At 38.2% G+C, this 26530-nt stretch overlaps 1 protein-coding gene across 1 annotated transcript in view; it reads right to left on the reverse strand.

Moving 5' to 3' along the window:
* Nucleotides 1-1539: 1539 nt before the first annotated feature.
* The window catches only part of LOC104915314 (E3 ubiquitin-protein ligase Topors-like), a 28280-nt gene continuing 3289 nt past the window's right edge, over nucleotides 1540-26530 (reverse strand). Inside the window, exons 2-3 of the mRNA XM_010726155.3 lie at nucleotides 17040-17119; nucleotides 1540-3589 (exon numbers count right to left, since the gene is read on the reverse strand). Coding sequence (XP_010724457.2) covers nucleotides 1704-3515 — 1812 coding nt within the window. The 5' untranslated portion in view covers nucleotides 3516-3589; nucleotides 17040-17119 and the 3' untranslated portion in view covers nucleotides 1540-1703. The remainder of the gene's footprint in view (nucleotides 3590-17039; nucleotides 17120-26530) is intronic.

The following is a 26530-nucleotide window of genomic DNA, read 5'->3' on the forward strand; positions in this document are numbered from 1 at the left end:
AGTGAGTGCGGAGGCTCTCTCTTCTTTCATCATTCTGGCCCAGACTGGCTGCTGTTCTCTCCACAGCATAACCAGACAGCTTCCAACTCCCACCTAGAAATCCACCTGCCCCCACCTCTGGTGGCAACGGGAAGACATTCACTTCTATTGAAGGAACATACCTGAGCGAAGCTTTTGCAGACTGCAGAGAATAAGCAGATAGAAGAAAAAAAAGAAACTTCAATGTAGAGGTGTCCACATCATTAAACAGCAGTGCTTTGCACCAGCAGAGCATGGAGGGGAGCATAAATACTCTGGATTAGACTCTGAGCTAGCTTCTGCAGGGGGAAATAATCTCAGTGACAGTCAGACATTTGATGAATTTTGCCCTGGACTTCAAGTATGTGGCTGTTAAAAGGAGTTGTACTTTCACTCTAAAATAGAGAAGTAGTAGCACTATTTTCTGCTGAGAGAAACACAAGTTGAATGAAATCCCTGAAAATTATCATTAAAATACGAAACAATTCCAATGTGTTAGGAAATTAAACTAGTGAATAGTTTGGGTAGATTAAAGCAGATGCATTCACTTATCTTAGAAGAATTAAGAACTAAGATAACTTAGCAAAAGAAAATATAACATCAGGACTAATCCTGAATACTTTTGCAAAGCGGGAAATTAAAGCTTAATCCAGATGTCTGAGGAGAAAAAAAGCACCAAGAAGCAGATCAATATGTTCAGTAATCTGTTTACAGTCCATTCCTGAAGCACCATGCCCTGTGGGAAGTAGCCAAACTGGAGCAGAGAAGCAGCAAGGAGGAAGCATCAGCAAAGACAAACTGTTATAGACAGACTGCAACCACCCCACAGCCACGTGCACTTCTCAGGAGAGCAAAAGGATCAGGAATGAATCTTCTTCCCTGGGAAGAAAGAGTGTGGGGGGGAAAGCGTGTATAGGTATTTTGATTCTCACCATCCTACTCTATATTGAACTGAAAGTAAATGTGCTAAGCCTGGATTGGCCATAAGAGTACCACAAGTGATCTTCTTGTCTCTGTCTCAACACAGAAGCTTTTCCCTCCCATCTTCTCCCTACGTTCTATCAAGGGCAGGATATGAGACTGGCTGTACAGGCATCTGTAAGCCGGCCACAGCCATACCCACCACACAGGAAAGCAGCTTCCAGGATTGCCACAGAGAACACATCTGTGCCCAGATCCACCACTCCCGGCCACATGCCTTGTACAACATGTAGCATGACATCCACAGGGGTGAACTGGGAAGGGGCTGAAAGCAGTGAGCTCAGGAGAAACTGCTAAAGACTGATCTGCATTCAATACATTCAGGGCACAGGGGAAACAGGCTCCATTGCAAAAGGACAGATAAAAAAAAACTTGATCATGTTGCTTGATATCTGTGGAAGTTATTCCCACTTTCAGAAGAGCTGGGACCTGAAAGCCATCCAGCTTGGAACACCCTTGACAACACCAAAATATGTAGCGCTGTATGACACACAAAACTGAAAGAGATGTATTGTATTAACAAAGTATACAGACCATGTATTTGCTTTTTAGACCATAAATTCTTTATTAATATTTCAATATAACTTATTCTTCTGGAAGATCTATTCAATACATAGAAACTGCTTACTACTTTTCAGCAGAGATCAATTTACTCCATGCACATGAATCTGGCAGAAAAAATTAATCATAATAAATTGTAAGAACTATGCATCTTTCCAGTGATGTTCCTGGTGTTTCTTCTTACACTTTTTCTTTAAAGCACACTTCATTGTTTCTGTCCCTTCATAGACTCCCTCCATACTTGTACTTCCCATACTTTCACTTTTTTCCTCATGTTTTATCTCACTACTTTCTTGGATGGCTGAGATTGGCCTTATTTTGTAGTAGCCACTGAATGTTGGGAAGCTTTTCTTTCTCACCATACTGGTGCTCTCCTTCTCTGTGTTCTCCAAGTGTCGAGTTTTGCACTTTCTCTTTCCACCAGGCTTTTCGCTTTTTGTTCTGTCTGCCTCTCCAGGGGGACTCCTTGATCTGGAGCTTGATCGGCTCCTTGATCTGCGTTGTTTGTAACAGGAGTCCTGCCTCTCATGGAATCCTATCTGGCTTTGAAGATCTGTCATTTTGGTGGAAGACTGGCTCCTGAATTCCAGACTAGGAGACTTGCTTGAACAGTGAGCTTCAGGCTGAGTGCTCTTACTGCAGGAGGAGCCTTCTCCAACTGTCTTTGGACTGTGTAACAGATAACTGCTTTGGTAACAGAGTCTTCTATAAGAACAATCCTTGTCTAGGCTGCTTGACTTCCTTTGGCCATAGCCTTTGTGATACAACCACGATCTGCTTGAATCTCTGGAGCTACTGCTCTCACAACTACTGGACTCTGTCTGGCCTTTCAGGGTGGGGCTCCTGTCATGGAGCCTTGACCACCTGCTTATTTTGCTCCAATATTTGCTACACTGTCTGCTTTCTGGTAGTCTCTTTTTAGACGGGTACTTAACAAGGTAATGCTTCTTCCGAGGCCAATAGTCATGACTGTCCTCACTGCTCTGCGGACTCCTGGTCTTTCTCTTTCTGGACAGTCTCTGACTACGAGGAGAGTATGCATTTTCCATTCCTAGAGGCAGACTCCAGTCTGAGTCATGTGGAGAATGATCTTTGTTCTTCTGTTCATCCTTTGACATTATCCTCTTGACGGAAAGCAAGGGGCTTTGACAACTACTCACATGCTCCTTGTACAGAGGGAAGGGTGTTGAAGCCCTTTGTGATTCTCTGTCACTCAAGCTGCTACCCTGGATTGACTGCTCTTTCTTTGTATCTTCCCTTTTCCTCTCTCTGATGGAGTCCTCAGAGTCTGAGGACAGCACAGTCAGTTCTGGTGTCCTGTCAGCATAAACGTAGTCAGAGATATCATGATACTCTAATGAAGAGTTACTGTCACCGGAGTCAACACTGACTTGTAACTGAGGCTGCAGTGTGGTTCTCTCCCAAAGAGAGTCGTCATTAGAGCTTTCTACTAACTCTGAAGAAGTTATGGCTGCATTATACTCTTCCGAAGAGGAATACGAAGGACCTGGAGTTTCATCATTCGAGGACAGCCAATCAACACTATGCTCAGATGAACCATGCTCTCTCTCTTGAGAATTCACCTCATCTGGAAAGTCTGCAACAGTTGAGTCTGAGCTGCTTTCTTCATTGTGCGATGGTGTAGGATAGTCATAATTGGCATGCTGATCCCATGCCTCTAAGTCAGAAATTCTTTCAGTAAAATTGATGCTGCTGAGATCAGAGTAGGAAAAAGATTCATTTTCTGATGACCTAGCTATGTCATCTTCAGCATGAACTGTATGACAAAGAGAAAAGAAGGGCTGTTGGCAGAGTGGGCAATCTGCTTTGAATTTGGACCATTCTCGGATACAACGGAAGCAGAACTTGTGCCAGCAAGGATCTAGATACACAATACTTTCAAATCTGTCCAAGCACATGGGGCACCTAGAGTCAGTAGGGGCGTCCAACGGCATGGTCTGCAGCTTGCTAGGATAAGCTTTAGGCTAACAGCTGCTGTCCTCTGCAAACAGGCTGTGGAAGACGTGTTCTGCAAAAGAAAGAGACAAAAACTATGTGCAAGTGGGACAAAAATTGTTTAACTTACAAAAAAACTCAGTCTTGTTGGTTTCCCCCCCAACCAATTCAAAAACTCTAAGATGACAGGTTGGACCCAAACGACTGTAAATAAAATAATCTGAGCCAGAGAGGTAACTTGCTCTAAATTCAGTTCATCTGGTACATTCAGGCCTTTGTATTAACTTTAGCAAGATGCAATTTTGATCAAATTGGTTACAGTGAGGCCGACAATTTCTGTAGGGATCTACAAAACAATTCTCAAAATTATGCCACAAAAAGCTGTTTTTTTTTTTTTTTTCTTAATTCCCATGACTTTTGTCTTTTTTAACAATATATATATATTGCCACATACAATATATATATTGCCACAGTCATTCTACTCTCATATCCTTTAAGATAAAAATGGGCTATCATGAGTAAAAAGATCAAAAGTAAATCTATTCATCTCCAAATTAGGTAATACAAATACTTGAATTCCTAGTCTGTATTTTACTAAAGAAAAACAAAAGTGTGGCCATTTCCAGGATGTTACAGCTATCAACATTACATTTTATCTGACAACTACAGCAAAAACATTTCAGCAAGATATGTATCCTGCTGAGTTTGTGCCTGGTTTTAGAAGAATTTCTGTCAACACTTTGGACAAAACTTCATTAAAAAATTGTTTCTATAAAATGTTTTCTTCAAAAGTTCATCTTTTAATATAGAATGTGGAAAGACCCGTCACAATAACAAGTCCTTGCTACTGAATAGTATCCTGCAACCTAGACTCAGAAAATTAAGGATAGATGCAAGGAATATTGAGAAACCAAGAAAGTATAATTTAATGCCAGATCCCAACAAAAGGTAGAAGTGTTTTCTGATTAATGTTGGAGTTCCAAAAATCAATACAGAAGAAAACGAAACCAAATTTGAATTGCTTACACATAGGTAAAGGTACATTAGCATTTTAAGACATGAAACACACTTAGTACAAAAAAAAAGCCTCTCAGGTACTGCTTTGTCCCATGAGACTACTGTGTTAACTGAACTCACTGTACTAGTTACATCTTCCCATGAAAACATTTCAGTTTTATTACAGAATTCTGGAGATGCAGCTTTGGGAGAAACTTTACAATAGCGTTACAGTGAGACTGTTTTATTCATTTCACCTGTAATAATACTGTGTAGTCATGCACATATTTTACACACATGCTCATACTATTTCCCCAAATTACTACAAGTTTTTCTACTGAAATTTGGATAACTGTACAAAAATGCCTGAATGCAGATGTTCAGCATTCTCTGAAATATAAACATGTTCTGGTTGTGTCAAATTAGACATTGACATACTTAAACTTAACATTTGCTTTTTCCTTATGAAAGCAGAAAGCAATTCATCCTGCGTTTCAACCACCTTATTAAAATGCAGAGTAGAATGACATTTGTTGTCTGAAGAAGCCAATAAAGAAGAATCTTTTCTGCATAGATAGCTTTTTGCATATTAGGCAATTTATTTTTTTTTTTTTGCACAGTCAGTAGGAAACATAAGTATTTAGATACCTCTCTAACTTGTAAGTAACAGCAGTACTTTCAGTTGCTACTGGGTGAGGATCAAACTTGAGGTTTAGTAATATCATATCTTTCTTCAGAAAGAAGAGCAGACCAGTGAGACCAATGAGCAGCAGCAGCTTCACAAGAGAGTAAGTTTCCAATGGGAGATGGCTACTTTATCATCTGTATTTTGTTGTGCATTTTAGTTTCTTATTTTTAAAGTTATTTGGTTCTTGAGTTATTTGGTTGGTTATACCAGCTGCACAAGGTTTCACCATTCAACAGGCACAAAAAAAGGTCTTGTTAACATCTCTTAGTAAAGGAAACAAAAATGTTAATATGTTTTATGAGAAAGATATTTCTTCTCTAAGCAAAGCAAGGATGAAAGTGAAGTGAGCACCTTTCCATAGCATTTTGTTAGCAGTTCTTGTAGAATGATTGTACATTAATATTTTCTCCCTGGCTTCCATTTTCCCCACTACTCTATGGATTCTATTCATTCTACAGCTACTCTGGCTATGTACTCTCACAGTATTATATTCATCCTTCCACTACCTTTTCTTTTCAGTTCTTGTTCTCCAAGATATGAGTGTCTCAGTAATAAACTTGATTGCTACAGTACTATCCACACTGTGATACTGGAAAACATTTGAGATAACTAGTGAATTCCTACCAACTTTCATAAAGCCGCCAAACAAGTAGAATTATCTGTAAAACTGTACAAATATAACCTCAGAAAATGTTTTTCTATGGTTTTAATACCTGAAACTCTTGCACGCTTAGTGAACTTCACTATCTGTGATTTTTTTCTGAATTTGTATTTGGCACAAACAGTAAGCTACGACTTCTAGCTCTTTGATAACTTTGATATCTTCCTAATCTGATATCCTTAACTAGAAAATGAGCTACAAATTGCGTTTTTATTTTTTGTTTTATCATAACACTCTCAAGTTGTGCTGGTCTTTTAAATATCTTATTTGAAGACAGCTAACTCAAACCAAGGACTCTCTACTTTTAGAAGCACAGATTTAGTTGCAACTCTACAGTAGAGAAGGTACTGTCAACATAACAAAAACTGAGCCGTCCTAGGGGTTCAAAATAACTTGTTTTCTACCTGTATAAGGTTATGGGCTTCTTTGAAATTTGCAAAAGCCTGAGAGAAAGTGGCATTCAGCTGGTAGCTAAGTAGCATAGGCCTATCAGGAAAGCTTTCTGTCATTGAGCACTGTGGTGAAGAACATTTCTAAACCTGAATTCTGAGGAGTTTATACCAGATGGACATCAGGATCTAAGGCAAAGAGTGTGAAAACTGGGGCTGAGTTATTCCATACCTTAAATCTCTTCAGATTGTTCATGAAATAATTTGCTCATGCAGATCAAGCATGTTGGTAGAATGGTTTACATTTTTCACTCAACTAATTTCAAGACCTCCAAGGTTTATTTGATGTATAACCCTTTGCCATTCTGAGTACAGTGCTCAAGAATTTAGCAAGTATTATCCCACTAAGTAATCTAACCTTGAAATATCAGAGCAATGGCTACAAATAAACTCTTAAAAGTTTGGAGCAACTTACACATAGAAGCAAATTTGCTTAATCAGTTCTTATTAACTGTTAGTAATTTTAAAGTCATCATATCAGCCTCACACATATTGCCCCCCTTTATCATATAAATAGGGGACAAATTCCTTCCTGTCAAATTTAATCAAACAAGAAATCAAACAAGAGAAATACCAACACTATAATCATGTTTGCTAAAGAGACATGAAACTATATATAAAAATCTCAAGATTACTAAAAGAGAAGCACAGAGGGATGGTATTTCAGCAAGATATTACATAGTGATTGGCAATAGATCTCTCTGAAGTTTCCAGAAGACAAGGAGGGAGAAGAGTATTTAATTTTAATGTCTCCAAAGCTTGACTTTTCCTGTAACATTTATAAAATATTGAAGGGGGGGGGGGGGGGGGGGGGGAAGTGATATGGATATGAGATCTGTGGCTGGTTTTAGTTGCCCTTGAAAGCAACTGCCATAAATCTTGGATGAAGTCAAATAAGACTGATGATTTTGATCTTCAGTTCATTCTTTCCTATCCTTCAAAGGTAAATGATCCTGATGGAATGGGAGATAAGCAGTGTGGCTTTCTTTTGTAATCTGCATATCCAATGATCAACACATCTACTTTAACAAAGTCAGGCAATTTCCCCCCTCTAAGAGAGTTTTTTAGTCTGTGTGCAAAACACATGTGCATATGCACATCTATTTACTCTTGTGTGCAAACAGCTGAAAACTAGAGTCTAATAGAAGGGGAAAAGCAAGAGAAAAAACTTTTGGTACATTTACTCCTTTCCTCTGTTTCAGTCACACTGGAAGATAACCACTGAAATGAACCAATGATGGAAAATAAAGGCATGAAAACAACAGATTTTAAGCAAAATAAATTCAAACTTCACACTTACTCATAATATTCTTCACTGGTTTCCCATATAGTATTCGAATTCCAGGGATAAAATAAAAGTTACTCCTTCTCTGTGAAGACTGTTTCAAGTAGGGGATCCAGGAGAAACTTTTAAGGGTCAGCAAATCCAAGTACAAGGTCTCACTTATGGGAATGCCTGCTATCAGTACAAGCTGAAGGATGAAAGGATAGAGCCCTGACAGAAGTCTTGGAGATACTGGAAGATAAGCTGGACATGGCAGCAATGTGCCCTTGAAGAAAGAAAGGCAACTGTACCCTGGACTGCATCAGAAGATGCATGGTCAGGAGGTGATCCTGTCCCTCTCCTGTGTGCTAGTGGGGCCTCACCTCTGGAGCACTGTGTCATACACAGGAGAGATGTGGACCTGCTGAAGTGTGTCCAAAGAAGAGCAACAAAAGTGATCCAAGTGATGGAACAGCCCCCTTATGAGGACAGACTAGGAAAGCTGGGTCTGTTCAGCTAGAGAGGAAAAGGCTTGAGAACACCTTTTCATTAGCATTCAGCATTTCAGTATCTAAAGGAGGCTAAAAAAAAAAAAAAATAGAATCTTTAGCAGAGTCTGCTGTGACAGGACAAGGGGAAATAGAACCAAACTGAAAAGGGGGAAATTCAGACTGGATATATGGAAAAATGTTAAGATAAGAGTTGTGAGGCACTGGAACAGATTGCCCAGAAAGCTGGTGGATGCCTCATCCCTGATGATGTACAAAAGAAGGCTGATTGGGGCTCTGAGCATCTGATCAAACTGTTAGTGTCCCTGTTCACTGCACAGGAGTAGAACTAGATGCTCCTGAAGTCCCTTCCAACTCAAATGGTCCTATAAAATTTTCTTATTCAGTCAGTTTTCAGTAGAAGCATGCAGTTTGTACCGTAAAAACACTGTCACTTTGCAGAGGCATGGCACTGTTATCAGAAGGCTCATATAAGGATGTTATACACTGTCACTGAGAGGCTGCAGTAAATGTATTATGAACAGCCAACTTCGCATCCACTGCACAAGGGAAATCCTGTTGTGTGACAACTTACATTTCCATCTATCATATCAGGTATCTATCTATCAGCTTTGTCTGATAAGAAGCAACTCCAGAGCTTTTTAACATGCGATAACAGAAAGTGTCTACCTGATGAAAAATGTTCTCCAAATAATAGAGATATTAATACACTATGATCTAAGGCAGAGATCTGCAAGAAACTGGAAGGGGGCAAGAACAGGCAAATAAAGGGAGAGTCTTGGGAACAGATGGCACAGTCATTCATTCAGGAGAAATTTTTTAAGGAAGTTTCTAAGTTACTGATCTCAGAAAAGGTCTACTTTGGCTTCTTCTGCTACCTAACAAAGAAAAAAAAGAAAGACTAAGTGTTACACCCAGAAGAATAGCAGAGGAATTCAATCTTTTTGGTTACATCTTGATCAGTGTTATCACAGCGCACCACATCACACCTCTACTCAGATCACACCTGCCTGTCCCGCTGATGACTGGGCCTCAGAAAAAGCTAAAAGATGAACAACATGTAACAGCTGCTGAACAAGTTCAAACAAGCAGACAGAACACTGCATCTGTTAACTGGTTAGCTACTTTGTCAGGAAAAGATAAAAGCCTAAATTCACTGGAGAATTTTCAACGCCATGTTTTTCCAACAGATAAAGTATTCTCTCTAACCATTACTTTGCCTTTGTTATATGTTGACATCATAAAGATAGAAAAAAAAATATTTCAAAACACAGCACGCAGCAGTTTATTTTATTGTGAAATTTACCTTTCTATTTTTTCCCCTCTGTTGTAGTTTTATTTATTTTATGGAACAGCATCACCAATGTTTCACATTAAAGTAACTAAACATAACGAAAACAAAAAACGTATGAAATACATTATGGAAATCATGCCTATTCTGCTATTCTTGTGACTTCTGCCCTGTCTGCTTATTTTTATGTGGCTTTCAGACTAAATGGATAATGGTAAGCATTTCTGAAATGCTCGAATTTACCTCAGGGGTGAAGCTTGATTTCCACACCAGTTTTAGTGAGGAAAGACTGTTTAAAACATATTCATTCAATAACTCTATAGCTATTTTCTAACAATTAATACTAACCATAAACGGTTTCTCACCTCCCAGAATTTGAACATCAAGATGAGCATTGACTGGCTAGAAACATTATGTAGTTTATTACTTGATACGTTATTACAAAGGAAATATGCCTTAAAATTACACCCTCATAAAGGCTTATGAAACTATCATCATTTCTGTTTTAAATGCTGACATTTATCATTTAAGTTAATATTATGACAAAAATAATATTCCTCTAATAAAAAGCATTAAACTTTTTTTTTTTTGAAAGAGTGAATCTCTTCTCACTCTCCCTTCTTACTTATATAAGTAAGTGCAACATTCATTACAATTACTTGCTATTATCTTAGCAAAAATAATCAACTTAAAAAGCATTCTGCTCCATGAGAGGCAACAATACAAAACCGTAAGTGAGAAAGCTCTCTCCCTTCTCTGCTGTTTTACACCAAAACCATTTGTAAATTACCTTTGAGGAAGAAACAAATCCAGAACACCTCCACAAGAAGTAGAAGCCCCACCATCCACCAGTTCCCCCTACCAGCCACTAGCCCACCTGCAGGGTTTTATACCAATCTTCTATCTGCCATGTTTAATGCAATTATATGCAGCTGGGCCAGGACATCTGACCTGAGACACTCCAACACAGAACTCAAAGTAGAGTGTACACTTTGAACTCCTACCTTCCTGATGTGATTCCAGGAACACACTAAATCATAGAATTGTGCCCTCAATGGAGGACAACCATGAGATCTTGAATATTTGCCCCAGCCAGGCTGGGATCTGCCACCCTATTGTAAGAATGGCAGTAGCTCTTCCTAAACCTTGAGCACTCACAGACAGACACAGAGGGACTTAGCTTACTGAATCTGTAAAATCTCATTCCTCTGGGACATGCAGTTCCAATGACAAATGCTGTTCGGCTCTCCCAGCACACATTAGTAATACTTCCAGCAAAACACCATCAGAAAAAGAGCCATCATTTGCAAGCCAGTGTTTTATAGCATGCTTCCTTCTGAGGAAAGGCTGAGTGAGTACTGGAGCTGTGCAGCCCAGAGCAGGGAAGACTGAGGGGGAATCTCATCAGTGTTTACAAATATCTAACGAGTGGGAGTTAAGTAGATGGGACTAAGTTCTTTACAGTGGTGCTCAGTGACAGAACAAGGGGCAGTGGTCATTAAACTTCCCATGTCAACATAAGAAAGAGCTTCACTATGACGGCAAAAAAGCACTGGAACAGGCTGCCCATAGATGTTGTGGCATCTTCTTCTCTGGAAACAGACATAATTCTCCTATGCAACCTGTTCTATGGAACCTGCTTTAGAAGAGGATTGAAATGGATGATGTCCAGAGGTCCCTTCCAACCTCCATGATTCTGTGATTCTGTAATTCTTAATTTCAGGACAGAATGAGTTATTTGTCTTTCCCCATCCTATTTCTCTTGTATATTTTATAAGCCTTGCTGATGCAAAAATGAAAGTTCTTTTATTCTTCTCTAATCTTTAAATAAAATGTTCAGAGCTGTCTGATGAACAATAAGACAGAAAGCAGGCACAGTAATTCTAACAGTAATCTATGGGCATATATATCATCCTGCAATGGTACATTAATCACTATCTTTAAAAGACAGCACAGAAGTGATGAAGTTTTTTCAATTGTGCTTACTGCAACTCAGCTATATTCAAGTGTTTTTAATCTGTGCCATTACATCTGAAGGTAATAACTGTATTTTAATCTGTAAATCTTTCCCATCATCTTCCGAGATATGATTGGAAAGAATCATAAGCAAAGGAGAGGTGACTTTTGAATTCGGAAAGAATGTAAAAATACTGTCATGCACACAGATAAGTTATCTACAGAATATAATATTAATATTGCCTCTAAAAGAATAATTCATTCAAGCCACTGAAAATAAAACTTTTTTTATAATAAAAAAAAAGAAAAAAAAGAAAAATAGAGCAGGAGAAAAAGATCTATTTTCCAGACAGCTTTAATCCTGCCAATGAATGGACTGTATTTAGTTCAGTATACTTGAATAAGAAAAGGTGAAAAGGTTGGAGAAAGAGGCAAGAGTTTAGCTGTTAAGGGGAGATGTTAAAAAAATGCGCACACACAACAGAATAGTAGCTGGGCTGATAAAGTACCCTTCATATCCAGAGATATCCAAAAATTCTTTCAAAGATTGTAGTATTATATTAATGCAAGAAAATACAAAACATACCAGCCTTTCCATATTCATGACAACATACATATTGCTTTGGGAGGAGGATTCATAATAAGAAAAAATGTCAGCCCTGACAAAAAAGGCTTTCCCTAAAGCTCCTTGATAAGTTTACTTCTGAAAAGAGAAACTGTAGTAAGGCATTATGCAAAGACATCATGATTAACCTCTGTTAATCCTCTGCTGTTTCCCACTATTTTACTTTCCTCCTCCTCCTCCTCTGTGGCATATTTTGCCATTTTTTTAGTTCATTTTCATCAGCTTTGCTGATGGACCTCTATCCTGAGCTGTGTCCATTGAAGTCATTGGTGGAGATGGCATGTGGCAGCTATGGGTCTTTTCCCACAGAAGTGACACAGCCCATGTACTGCCAACACCCTGCCATTATCATGCAGTACAAACTTCTGTTCAGACCTTGGAAGACCTCTTTGCCCTGCAGACAGGGTAGGCAACTCTTGTTGGTTTGGAGAGTTTCACTTGCCTGCTTGATTTAAAAGAGAGTAGGGAAAGGGAAGAGGTGAATGCACTCCCTGAGAGTTCATAGACAAAAGACAGGGAGGAAATCTCTCCTTTGTGGGTGCACTACATGCAGGTATGACTTGCCAAGGACCTCACCATTACTCATGACACCTGTCATCTTGCTATTATGTCCTTTGTTTCCCTCTATTGATGGCTGTTGCCACCTCTTAGACATAATTCTTCTGCTCCTCACAAGTACAGTTGTATGGTCCAGAAGCTGCTCTCTCATCTCAAATGTTTGTAGGTAATTCCACAGCATTGGTTGCAAAAGGTACATCCAAGTATAGTTCCTTTCTTATAAGCCAGTATTTAGTACAATCAATCATGACAAAATGTCATCTCTGGGGAATGCTGAAATTATTTTGACATCTTCTCACGATCATGTTGCAAGCATATTCAATGTAACAAGACCCTCATGGTTCTATAATGCTTTTACCTTGTCACCCAAACTCCTGTTGGGTGACAACAAACTTACTGCTATATGTGATGACCAAGACATTGCTCCTCGGCCTTCTGCTTCCAAAGAAAGCAACCACAATGGAAAGCAAAGCAGGGAAATTAGTTGAAAACTATGAGAGGGGTATAACAAACATAGAAGAAGAGCTTCTTTTATTTTATTTTATTTTATTTTACTTTTTATTTTTATTTATGTATTTATTTTAAGGGAGGCGTTGCAGGATTAACAGAACCTCCTTTTTTGGTAGTTCCCCTGCTTGATCATATTTGAAAAATAAAATCTGAACTAGAGCTAAATTAGCAGTTCTTGCAGGTTTTTTCTAATTCCAATATGATTCTAGATTCCAGATCCATGGTTCTAAAAAGATTGTGAATCACAGGTTAAAAGAAAAATTTCCTTTTAAAGTATGAATAATGTGCTCTGTACTAATTCTACCTCAGTAGTTCCACAATAGCTTCAACTATGCTAAAATACACTTTCCACCTCTTCTTGAAAATTGGCCTTACATATCTCATACCTAGCTAACAGCAAATTCCTGCAAATTGTGTCATTACACAGAATTTCTTTCTCTTCTAACATATGTTTTGTGATTCAGATCAACTTTATTTTGTAACCAAACATAGGTTTCTTTAGCAGCATTTAAAACCAGAAACAAAATATCATTAAGCTCTTATGCTATCCAGTCTGATACTAACTACTAGGTCTTCATGTTATTTAATCTACGAAGGCTTATAAAATATCTGAGACATAGTATGCTTTCATCATTTTACTTGTCATCCTCTTTTTTGGTAAAAGGAATGATTGACACTTATACAGAAAAATAAAATTTATTCTATTGCTTTGGTACTAACATGCTAAAGAGAACTGTACATGTGCAGTAAGATTAGAGATACAGCTTACCAGGATGCACCATACATTGTAAAGACAAGAGCCACTGATCTGTCCGTATGTACAGTAAGACACGAGGATAGAAGTTTTTGCTTCTCTTAAACAAGTTAGAAGTATATTATGTGCGCCTGCAGATCAGCTCAAGCCAACCAGTTGAGTGGTTTAATCTCAAGTAAAGTGAGCAAAAGTATGTCATGGGTCAAGAAATTCTGAAATCTAGCTGGCTTAGTCCAGTTTATTTTCAGCGCTCCAACTTGACTTCAATGGCAGCATGGATCATTCTGAAAATAAATACTCACTGAATAAAACACATTTTTCAATTCATAAAATTATATTCTGGGGAAGATAATCAAAATATGGCATAGATTGCAGAAGTAAAAGGAAAGAAAAATGGTTAGAAGGGGAAAAAAAGTCTTCAGGAGGGGAAGGCACTCTTCTTTCTCGTCTATCCTCTGCTTCGTCAGAGAACATTTGAAGCACTCCTAAGCTGTTTCTCTGTCTCTTTGTGCATCCAAAAATAAAGATGGAAAGCACTGGTGGGAGCCCTCTCTTGGGCTAAGTGAACACTCATACTCCATTTTCCTTGGCCTCGTGTAAAGGCAGGTGCCCACACACATGGCAAGCACTGCCAAACACCACTGGAAGAAGGCTCACCCTGAAGAAGGGAGGACCCAGGCATTTTGTAGAGCACAACTTTATGATGTTGAGAAAAGAAAACTGGTTTGTTAATTAGCCAGCCAACAAATTCTGCACAACCTGTGGCTTCTGTGTAGATGCAGCTCCATAAGAACTCACTGCTGTTGGCAGACCTCAAGGTGACGCTGCTGGATCTTCTCCCAGCCTGGATGGCTAGCCTGTCATCAGATGGCTGCAAGATATGAGCCATCTCCCAGTGAATCTCTTTCTAATTTTCAGCTTTTTAAATTGTCACTTGCTGTTTCGATCCCTCCTTCTCTCATTTTTTTCCAGTCCCCAGAAATATTCACACACAGTGGCTGAGGCCTTTGGAGAGCATTGCCCTTTCAAATCAGAGAAAAAGAAATCCTTTTTACAACCTCTCTTCAGAGCAAAGTGTCTTACAACCTAGATGCACGTCTATAAGCTTCCTTCACACTCTTCAACTTGAACCCATCTTCCCACTGATGAGACAGCCTGAGCTTCATACAGCATGCTAGGATAAGTCTACTTATTATGGTGGCATGGGGCCAAAATACTAAAAAGCCTGAAAATGCTTGCAGTCCTGAGGCATTAAAAGGTGTTTGCAACAAAACCAGCAGTGATACAAAACAAGAGGTTTGAAGTTTTTGTCACAAGCAGTGAATACTCACAAAAGAAAGCTCTGATCTTTCAAAAAGCTTGCTGAAGTAAAAACAACTCCTGAGCCACCTCTGGCTTCATCTCAGCAGAAAAATGGCAGGCTTTATTTTCAAAATAGCTGAAGTTTGTTTACACAGAGGAAACAGCAGGTTTAACTGCTTTGATGTCTGAAGTACAAAGCTGATATTTTAGGCATTGTTTGGGTAGACTGAGTTAAGGAGAACGCTCACACTATCTACCGAAAAACAAAGCATGCAACCTAGCATCACTGCAGTGAAAAATCCCCAGAGCCATACAGCCACTGGCGCAAGACAAAATACATTTGAGGCTGGGTTTTTCTTTTACTGGCATGGAAATCAACTCCATTGTGAACTAGAAGACTGTTCTAAAAAGTTATAAAGGATTTGCTTCCTTTTTAACATCAACAGGAAGAAAAAAATAAAAAGCGTTTCAAAAATGTTTTCATGTTTGAAAGTAGGATTCTCTGGGTCATCAATAGTAGGTGAAGGGAGGGTGGAAGGAGACAAAACAGAACAAAACAAAATATGCATTAACTGCACTGCTCAGCTTGGTATCAGTTGCCTTGCAGAACAGGCAGTCAATGCCATTATCTATGCCACTGATAAAGATATTAAGGAGTACCAGTTCCAAGACACCTGGGGAACACCACTCCATCCTCTCAAACAAAGATGTGAGCAGAGAAACCTGAAATTGCACTCATGCGTATTGCTATTATTGGCACTGTAAGAAAAGTAAAAATCAAAATTTTAGGTCTTTTTAGGCACAGCTAGTTCCTCAAAGCATTTTCTCACATATAGTGAAGCTGATTAAAAAATGCATTATAGTTCTCAGGTAATTCCTGTATTCTTGTTATTGTATACAAGATACTCTGAGTTTTCATAACGCTCTTCTTCTTCATTGGTCACAAAGGAATTTTACAAGATCTTTTCTACTCATCTGTACATACCTTGACTACAAACATTTGACAAAATATTGTAATTTATATCTTTTTCGTTGAAACTCACTGAGCCGTATACCATATTCCATACTCTAGCAACATCCATCACACACAGAACAGCAACAAACTAATTTGCTGTCACACAAAATTATTTTGAGACACCCTCCCTGAATGGGAAAATAGCACAGAAGTGCAAAATAGCACAATAACACAAAGAAAAAAATGGAAAAACACTGCCCAAATCCAGTCAAGTCATTATGCTCCCATTTTACTTCAGCATATGCTTTCAAGAAAAGAAAAAAGGGTTAAATAAATCATTATTCTGATTTCTCATCTGAGTCATTCCATCAGCAGTGTCCACAAACTCCCCCTGCTCCAATTCTTCTGGTTCATTATTTGTATTTCTGTATGGAAGAATGTTATTATAATGAATCATGTCCCACAGTTACATATTTTTTCTTTGTCCTACTTTTTTTATTTTGGATCTCCTCTGAATTGTTGGCTGACAAGTCTGTAAGTATTAAACAGTTACACAGTTTGGATACAGAAATTACTTAAACATGAATATGACAAATATATTGCCAGTTCTGTTGTCTCTTCAATATTTAGTCATGTAGTCAAGTGGGAAATCTTCACAAAAGTCTGTCCACTACCTCTTTACCATAGGAAAATGATCATCAGGAAATTAGTGTTTACCCTTTATAGCCTCTTTTCAAATACCTGGTCTCCCACCGCAGAGCAGTGCTGCTCACTGTCATCCACAGAACATGAGTCAATTGGAAAGAAACTTCATCATTTTATAGGGTTAGATTAATTTCCACTCTGTTGGGACTGGTAGACAAGTTGGATAAATTTGCTCAGGACTGCATGGTCTTTCCACTTATTCCCTCTAAAGAGAATCTGTTTCTTCATCTTAAGTACGTGAAATTAGAGACATCTTCTGCCTAGCTCAACACATCAAATCTTGGCCAACTGATACCTTACCTGCTTGCTCAGCACAATGCAGAGAAGTACTCAATGCCAGTACTATCCCAAATTCTCTTCAAACATGGGTGGATATGGTCCTGTGAAGATAAAGTTTGGACAATACTAAAAATACAAATATCTTTTTTTTCCCAAAAATGTGAAAATTTCACAACATCCATAAAATGTCCCCACGTTGTGTTGTAAAGCTGGTTTTAAAAATGATAGAAAACATAGGGAGCCAATTAAGAAGGTAGACAAAATTTTAATTAAAATTTATTACCTGATAATTGATGTAAGAATGTACTTCTAGAAACAACAACAAAAAAATGTGTCTAATTACAACTTAGCTATTTTATCTGAAACTCACTGCTAATTAAGGAAGCTCAAAACATGACAAATTTACCCCATTTGCAAAAGAAAAGGAATGCTGCTTAACCATAACAACATGGCTCATTCACAATTTGGCCACATAGATGCAAAAATTAACTCAGTGAGAAGTTCTGTAATTAAATCCTACCAGTTGAAAGTGATGTCATTTTGTTTGGCTTGGATGGGCTTTTTGTTTTTGTTTTTGTTTTTGTGACAGCTTCTGCTAATAAGGTCAGTTGTCATCAAAGCAAGACAAAAATTTACTGGATAAATTTTTCTCAAGTGGGAAAATATTTCAACAACTATGAATAATTAAAAGAAATAGGTTGCTTGGAAAATGTCTGGGATAAAGTTTGTGATATGGCTAGCTGCTGCATGACCAGTTCATTTTCTGAAGCTATTTTTCATGTTATTTAGTAGTACAAAATAAGATATAAAAAGAAAGAATGCTTTTGTTCCATATAAAAAGAAATTTTGACTGACTAAATAAGAACAGTAGCACTAAACAAATGCTCAGCAACTTCAGTGCTGTGAAATTTTCATGTAATTCTCTGTTCTGAACTAAAGCACTGTTTTCAAAAGTTTCGGTTCTGCACAGCAGAAATATAGAATAACGTTTTCTCATACCAGATGACTTTGGATTAGTACTTTTGGTATGACTTTGGTCAGCAGCTGAAGATGAAATAGGAAATGTAAATTGGTGCAAACATAAAATTAATGACTCCTTGGTGTACTTTCCTAGCATCATTGATATGTGAACAAGGAGAGGATTGGAAGAGGAACACAGTTTTAGTATAAAGATTTCCTAAACACATTCACTTTCAATAGCTTGATGTAAGAAGAGACCCTTCCATAACAAGGGTCAGATACACAGGTTGACCCCATGTATTTTGAATCTTAGAGCTGCATATCACGTCCAGAGCAACGCAAAGCAGCCAAAGGATGCTTGTGCTGCTTATCTTAGTAGTGACTTCTGAAGGCTGTGCAGTAGTTTTCACAGCCTATTGCACCCTCCTACAAAACTAGTGAGGCTTTGCAAGTCTCACTGTTTTCTCCCATGGAAAGAAATATTTGTTGCTTTTTTTAAACACTGGTAAGTAGCAAACCAAAATTAAGATGGTAATCAACCAGGTCTGTCCAATACAGATTTTAGAGAAGCACCCTAAAGATCTAAAAAAGAGCACGATTTCTTTAGTTTTGTTTTCTACAGCACCTCTAAATGCAGCATAGGATTTGGAGGCGGATGGACTTCAGTCGCTACAGCCTGAAGCAACATGGAAATATTAGCTGTGGGAGGCATCTTTTGTCCAGTGGGGAAATTCCCTGCTCGCACTGGGAGTGATGCCTGGTGTTGAGCATCTCTCTTCTCCTAACGTAGGCTTTTTTTCTGAACCAAATTATGCCTGGCGATTTTCCCTTGTTGCTTGCATATTCAAGAATCTACTGCAGGACACACTGTCTTCATATCTATTACAGTTATATATAGCAGTTCTGGTGTAGATCCAGATCCAGATTCTTAGCTATAGTAAACCCTGGATTTTCATACGGATTAATATAACCTGAGCAAATGTTAAATCATTGTAATTACAGTGAGGTCCAGCACAGATCATGTGAAAACTGCCTAAAGATAGCTTTACATCTCCCTTGTCTCTTTTTAATCAAAGGTCAGCTGCAGGAAACCTGCACTGCTGGCTTTAAGAAAGGCTGTGAAGAACCATGCTTTTTGTCTTGCAAATGACATTTCTTGGGTGACAAAGAAGGATGCCTGTTAATAGAAGGGAACCACGGGGCTGAGGAAGTGTTTGGAATTACAAACACATGTATCAGCATTTCCTAGAGGCACAGCACTTGCATCAGAGACTGATTAGGTCCTATTCATAATGTGTTCCATTAAGACTTAAGGAAAGTGCGCTTTTCCAGAAAGAACAGCAGGTGAGTAACACAATACTAGCCTGACACCAAAAAAAACAGCACAAAACACACAAAGATTATCCAGCTTTTCAGAAAACAAGCTGAACAAAAGGCTTAAACATGCTAATTCCCTCTGCATAGATATAGTTCTGTTCTACCTGGAAGAGGTAAACCTATTTACAGCACAAAGACTCTTCCATTACTGTAGCCTGTGAAGGAGAGGCCCACGAGCTACAGTGCCCTGCTGCTGGAGCTGCAGGCCATGTCATACAGCCATGGGAGGGGAGAATTGGCCAAGGTGAGCAGTCCTCTTATTTCCCCAAACCATGACCTGAATGTGTGTTAAACCAGAGGCTGGTCTGTCACTTGCAAGTCGAAGATAAAAAAAATTCTTGGCCTTCATACTACAGTTCTTGTCTTAATGTGTGAAATTCAGAGGTGATTTCTGAAATGTACGCAATCATGGAATCTCTACAGTTCAACAAGTCCAGCCCCAACCCAGCCCCACCATGCCCACTAACTACATTCCTCAGTTCCACATCTATGCATTTCTTGAACAGTTCCAGGGACAGTGACTCCATCAACACCTTGGGAAGCCTGTTCCAAAACTGGATCACTCTTTTTGAGAAGATTTTCTTAATACCTAATCTGACCCTCCCCTGACGCATCGTGAGGCCTCTCACCCTATTTTCAGGAAGTTATAAAAGCAATGAAATCTCCCCTGACTCTCCTCTTCTCTGGACTAAACAGTCCCAGAACTGTAGACACAGGGGTATCACAGGGGAGCAGAACGAGAACCATTCACTTCTGTCCAGCGATCTGATAGCAAAGAAAGCACTGTCCTGGGCTACTGTGACCACCCAGAAAGTTTTCCTGTGATGAAGAAGTTGCAATCCCAGTCTCACAGTACACACAGGGGCTGGCAGTAAATCCTGTGCAGTCACAATTTTACTGCATCGTGATTCCCTCCTGCCAAACCAGCCCTCTGCACACCATCAATGAATTTCTCCTACTGATTCAGGCAAAACTATTGTCCACAATCAGCACTTTGTGCCACAAAGCCAGTGCTGAAAAGATACACAAGTCCACCTGGTTGAAATGATGTGAGCTCACTTTTCAGTTTTAAGTAAGAGCAAAGCCTAGCCAATGCAATAGCAATACACAAAGTACAGAGGAGAAGAAAATAAGGAAAAAAGCTCAGAGATGAATAGGCTAGAGATGAGAACAGCCTTCCTGTTAAACAGTTTACTTTTCAAAGGCAGCAGAAGGACAAAATGCTTTGTGCGAGGGGAAAATTAGTTTCCAAGGTGTGTGCTCTCCACACAGAGTCAAGTTAATTATTCAAAGCAGAAGACCATGAATTCTCACAATTTAGTCATTCTGTTCTGATACATTCAGGCTCAGTGAGCTGCTTCTTATCACCAGGACTTTGATAATTAGCATAGACGTACGAAATAAACTTTCCGGAGAATTCAGTAGTAAGCAGGTATGACATCCTAATAGGGGTTTTATTAGGCATTTTTCTACACAGTAATGTATTAGCAATCACTATGACAATTTCTGCTCTGAGGGGTTTTGGCCTTGCTCATTTTTTATACTTGCAGGGAAATAAATTTATTCATGGCAGAGATCTAATCCAATATACTACTCTGTTTACTCTGGTTTCTAAAGTATCAGTTCTCTCAGAATTAATGAGAAGTGACATATACATCATGGAAGAAAACGCAGTGTCTTCAGTCTGGCATCACTGAATAGCAATGATCTCTTCTAAGTCTACAGACTGTCGGAAAGCAGTCCTAACTACTTGGCCCTCACATCACAGCTGACATCAGCACAAGACAGCTGAATAAATTTGTGGTTACTCCTTTTCAACCAAGCCAAAAATTCTGAAAGACAGAACAACCAGCTTCTATTGTGGATATTGCTCCCTAACTTCAGAAGAGCACTCAATGCTCTCCTCATTAAAAAAAGCACAGTACTAACAATATGATGTGACCTGCAATGCTTTTCTTAATCTTTTAATTGTAAGCTATTACAGAGTTAATTTTTTTGCTGTTTACAGAGCAACTGAAGCTGAAAAACCTAGTATCTTTTTTAGGAGACTCACAACCTGAAAATACACTGATGCAGAGTATTGGTTTAGCATTTCATAAAATCTCTCTTACAACTGGATCTAAAAGAGAGTGAACTTGCTCCACACTTTCGATAAAGACAGCTTTCTCTTTGGGAAATGATTCTCCCAAAGGAGACAAAAGTGTATTAAAAAAGTATATTAACCCATTTCAGCCGCACTTGTAGTAATAGTGCACAATCAATCAGCTTGTGTTCAGTGTGATACGGTCCTTCCAGCTACTCCTTTATGGCTCTCCGCATCCAGATGAACATTTGAATTTACATTTCTGGGACTCTGTATGCTTACAGTAAGATTCTACTCTATTTTTCACTAAAGCAGGTTTGTCTGTGTTTGTAAAGTCCTTTGAAGTAAACATCTGCCATTATTGCTCAGCAAGAGGGAAAAACCAGGATAATAGTGACAGTGATATATCAATTTATAGAGACTGTCCAGTTAAGGGTAAAGTAGAGAAAGGTATTGTGTTGTGTTTACACTGGCCATTATGATGCCTTGAGCTAGAGGAGAAGACACAGCCAAAGGAATCAAGCAAACAGGCATAAATGCTATGAACATCCTTTCTAAAAGATAAACAAAAACTTTAATATCCCTTTTTAATAATGCTCTACACAGAGGAGTGCATAGAATTTGAATTTTTGTCCTGTCAGACCAAGGAATATTTCACTTTCAGGTGGCATTCAGAGGAGGGAAAAACAGATACAAGAAAGTATAATTTCACCAGTAAGGATGATATTGTTAGTGAGCTATCAGATGGTTCAGCTACCAAAGGGTGTTTAATTTTAGAACCCTTTTATCATGCAAGTAATACTGCTCTCTCAGAAGATTTTCAGTTTTTGTGTTTTCTGGGGTTTTGACTGAAATATCAGTCATAAATGTGTACATTACAAAAAGGTAATTTCAACACATAATTATAATAGTTTAGGTATTCATTACAGTGACATCCTTTCGAAAATTTACAGCATTCATGGTATCTTTTAAGCCACTTTCATGCTAACTTTACAGAAGCTTTCCAACCTGGATTCTATATACTCAGCTGCATGTTTTCATGAATGATAAGAACTGAGTTAATCATATTGTATTCACCCTCCATAATAACCTCAAGTGCTTTTGTGAACAGAGCTACTCTAGGATACTTTACAGTATTGGCAATCCCTATCACCTCATTTGTGAATTAATTTCCTCTCCTGCTATTTGTGGTGTTTCCCCAGGTGCTTTGCTGGTTGCTCAATTTATCTGGAAGGTGTCTCTTCAGCTGAAGGGCAAGAAATGTAGGCCATCTAGAGATTGCTACCAAACATTATCCAAAATTAGCGACTGGAAGACATTTGGAAATCTCACTGTGGAGAGACATTGTTGCAGAAAATGTTATTACTTCAGTGCCTTGAAAAATGGAGGAGATGGCTACACCTTGTTTTGGAGTCTTGATGTTAAATAAAGTGCTCAGAAACATTTGACTTTTTTCATCCATTATTCTGGTCCAATGGTGTATGGGAACTGCTGAGTCTTGACTTGAACCTCTGATTGATCACCTGAGGCGAGCAATGAGTCAGCCACGGGAGCACAGGTGAAGGCAATAGACCCGTTTAAGAGCTGACCGCCAGTGGGAAAGGATCTCTCTGGAGATCTGCTCTGCTGGAGTTTGGTAAGTGAGCTGAGAATACAGGTAAGCTTTCTATCTATTCTCTTTTTGTTGTTATAATCTGCTTTGCCTAATTCTCTTGTTTATTTTGTAGTTATAACATCTTAATATTCATTGATTATACAAATGGCATGGATGAACAATACTTAGACTATAATCAATCACTTAATAACTAATTTTGAATAGGCATTGCTGTACCTCCACTAAAAATAAAAGCTGTTAATACACTCAAACACTCTAAAAGTCATGGTTGTTCTTAATAGATACATTTGTAACTCAGAATTCTTCAAAATTTCAAGACCCCCTACTCCTTTGTCACTCAAGCCAGATCCATGATGGAATTAATAGTGCTGCCTTTAAATATGCACAAATACTGTGGAAGATATTGCATAAGGATAAATAGATCATATTGGTGTCTTATGTGTGTATATATGAACATAGATTTGGTAATCAAAATTCCTGCTATATGGCCATATACAATAGAAAACACTGCATTGCTTTATCAGTACTATGCTAAGGCCATTTTTCCAACTTTTCAGAGAAGAAACATCAGATTTCTTATGTGTTCTCCAAGAACTCAAGGAAACATCACTTTAATGATGACCTCAATACAAGAACAGCTGACAATAGTTAGGCTACCTTTAAAGTGGCAACTCTCTACTAGAAAACTGATGTAGCATTTTCTCCCTGAAGCTATCAGTCAGGGAATGCCTCTCTCTTGCTCTTGCCTTTCTACTTTTTTTGGAAGTTCCCTAGGACAAAAGCCATTCTTGTGATGTGACCACATGAAATAATTTAAGAGTAATGGGCACATGAGTACAACAGTAATAGCAAAAAAATAAAAATAAAAATAAAGAAGAAATAACAGCACTTCTGCATGCAGTGTCTCATATCCCTTTGTGAGTGGTGGAAGACATTAAGCTTTATAGACATCCTTAAATCACCAAACACTAGACTACCTAATATTTTCTTTTTATGTCCACCTTTGTAGCATCATCGGCTTAGAACCTCTAAGCTGCTAAGTGTGGATTATTCTAAAATTCCAGTACAAGATTTATGGATCGTGTCAGGGTCAATTGTGTTCATTTCTAGCCTAGAATTACGTTGTGATCAGTCTTTTCTTCCTTTTATATAGGACTACCAAAAATCTCCATAATATGATCTGAGTATCAAGCACTGAATTTACCTTGATATTTGGAACAGAACTAGCTTCTACTGTTAAGTGAGCAGTCCTATATTGTACAGGTTCAAAAGGTGAAAACTGAAGCTGTAGTCCTGTATTAGAAAGGTGAGTGACAGAAAGTATAAACCACTAATTAACTTGTCTGCCCTTACTGAAGATTAGAGACATACCTTTATTTAGCACTGAGACAAATATCAGACTTCAATGGGTATTCACCCATTTAGGGTTAAAAGGTAATTTTTCAGAAAAAAATTTAAGGATTTAAGGAGGTAATGCTGTGTGGGAACATTCAAATTTACATAAAAATTTGAATAGTAGTTACCACCAAATAATATTTATTGGTTATTTTTCTGTGTCCTTTGTTGAAACTGTCAGTCTAAGTGCATTTTAGTATAGTGTGATGCTAGTATCTATAATTAAGAAGAACATAGCAAGGTTCTGTAAAGTACTTAGTTTGGCAGTTCTCTTGGAAGTAGATGTAGTGTCTTGATTACTTGTTCCTGTTTGTTTATGTATTCACTTACAGTCCTAAATTAAGGGTTATGGAGTGCCTTTCCTCCTTATTGCACAGTATTTAAGAAGTTGATATACATAGCTTATGTCAAATAGTAGTGATAGCAGGCAAAGAAAAAGACCCAGTCTCTCTTCACTTTTTTCATTGTTGAGGAGGGCTTGTTTTATGATTGATAGCTCAGTTCCCTCTTCTGAAGTGTTCTGAGTCTCCCCTAAGACAGTTTAGACCACATGTTTATATGATGAGAAACACAGGACACCATTCAGCAGCTCAAACCTGCAGTGGAGCCAGAAGTGCCATTGGAAAACTGAAAGCTCATAGATGAGGGACTATGTCTAACATAGACTTAAGAGGGACAATAATATTTCAAAAATACCTCTCATTTCAACTTCCCTGGCCTCATACATTTGCTGAGATATTCAGTTCCTAAGCTCCTTGCTGCTTTGCAATATTCAAGTTATTCTATATATATATATATATATATATATATTCAATATTCAAATCAAGTCATGATATCTGCCAGTCTCCTTTTCTAATGAAGACAGGTTCATCTGAGCTAATGAAAAATGTTTGTGGACTCACAACACAGATATTCAGAAGCAAAGAAGTGAAAGATCAGCAGATTCATGGAGGTACTGAAATGATGAATATCTTCATAAATCTCGCCCTACATGACTTTTCCAAAGTAACACAGGAAGTTTGTAGCAGAGCAAGAACTGAATTTTTATTTCCCAAGTCCTGTATTATCACCCAGCCACTGAATTTTAACAATTTTTAAGTGATTCCTAGTTAGGCTGGATTCAAACTAGTGACCCCAGTGTGAAAAATTCTTCACCCTTATACCATAGGGTTGTCTCATTAATGGTCTCCTAAACCATGCAGTGCTCACAAAAATATTTAGAAAATTATATGTGGATATTGCTGTCCAATAAAAACCTTATCTGCACCTAAAATTTACGTGGAAAGATCTACATGCAGTAACCTGGCAGGGAGAGGTTTCTATTTGCCACTACATTTTCTGCTGCAGATGACACAAGAAAGCCTTCTTGATAGAATGTTTCTTCCTCTGTTGCTGCATTTGTTTACAGAAATGAGATAATTTGTAAAGGCATTCCAGAAAGTCCCAAGTAAAGGCAGAGGCATCTCTGAAATTGAGGAAGAAAAAAAAATTTGAAAAAAAAAAAAATGTCAGAGCAGAAGAATATGAGAGAACAAACAATAAACAGCAAAGTTCTTATTTGAGCATTTAGTGTTCAAAGTAAATTACCCTGACTTATTCTTGGCACATTCAGATTGTAATATTATAAAACACTTGACTCTAGTCAAATGTCAATAGGACTAGCAGTTGTTTGTAATAATTTTTACACTGTAATAGTCATGACAGATCTAGGACTTTTTTGTTCTGAGGATAAAATAAGATGTTGCATTCTGCTGCATACTGTAAACCCAGAAGAAGGAAAGCACTAATAAAATGTCATTTGTACTACAGAATATGATGATTAAAAAAATAGGGGATCTAATTCTGTATAATGGACACATATAAAATCTCTGTTAAATTTTATTGTGGTTTTGTCTGAGTAAGGACTGAAGGAGCAAGACTCACAGTCTGTACTTTTCAGGCACTTGAGATATCTATGGTTACAAAAAGTATTCACTCTTCATCTAGAAGAGGTAGTTTCTTATGATGCAATGGCCAAGTATCTGCTTAAATCTGTGTGCGTGCTTTCCATTTGTCAGCAGGTAAACTGGCAAAATAACATTT

The sequence above is a fragment of the Meleagris gallopavo genome, chromosome Z (genome assembly GCF_905368555.1).
Source record: "Meleagris gallopavo chromosome Z, MGAL_WU_HG_1.1, whole genome shotgun sequence".
In the NCBI taxonomy this organism is placed as follows: domain Eukaryota; kingdom Metazoa; phylum Chordata; class Aves; order Galliformes; family Phasianidae; genus Meleagris; species Meleagris gallopavo.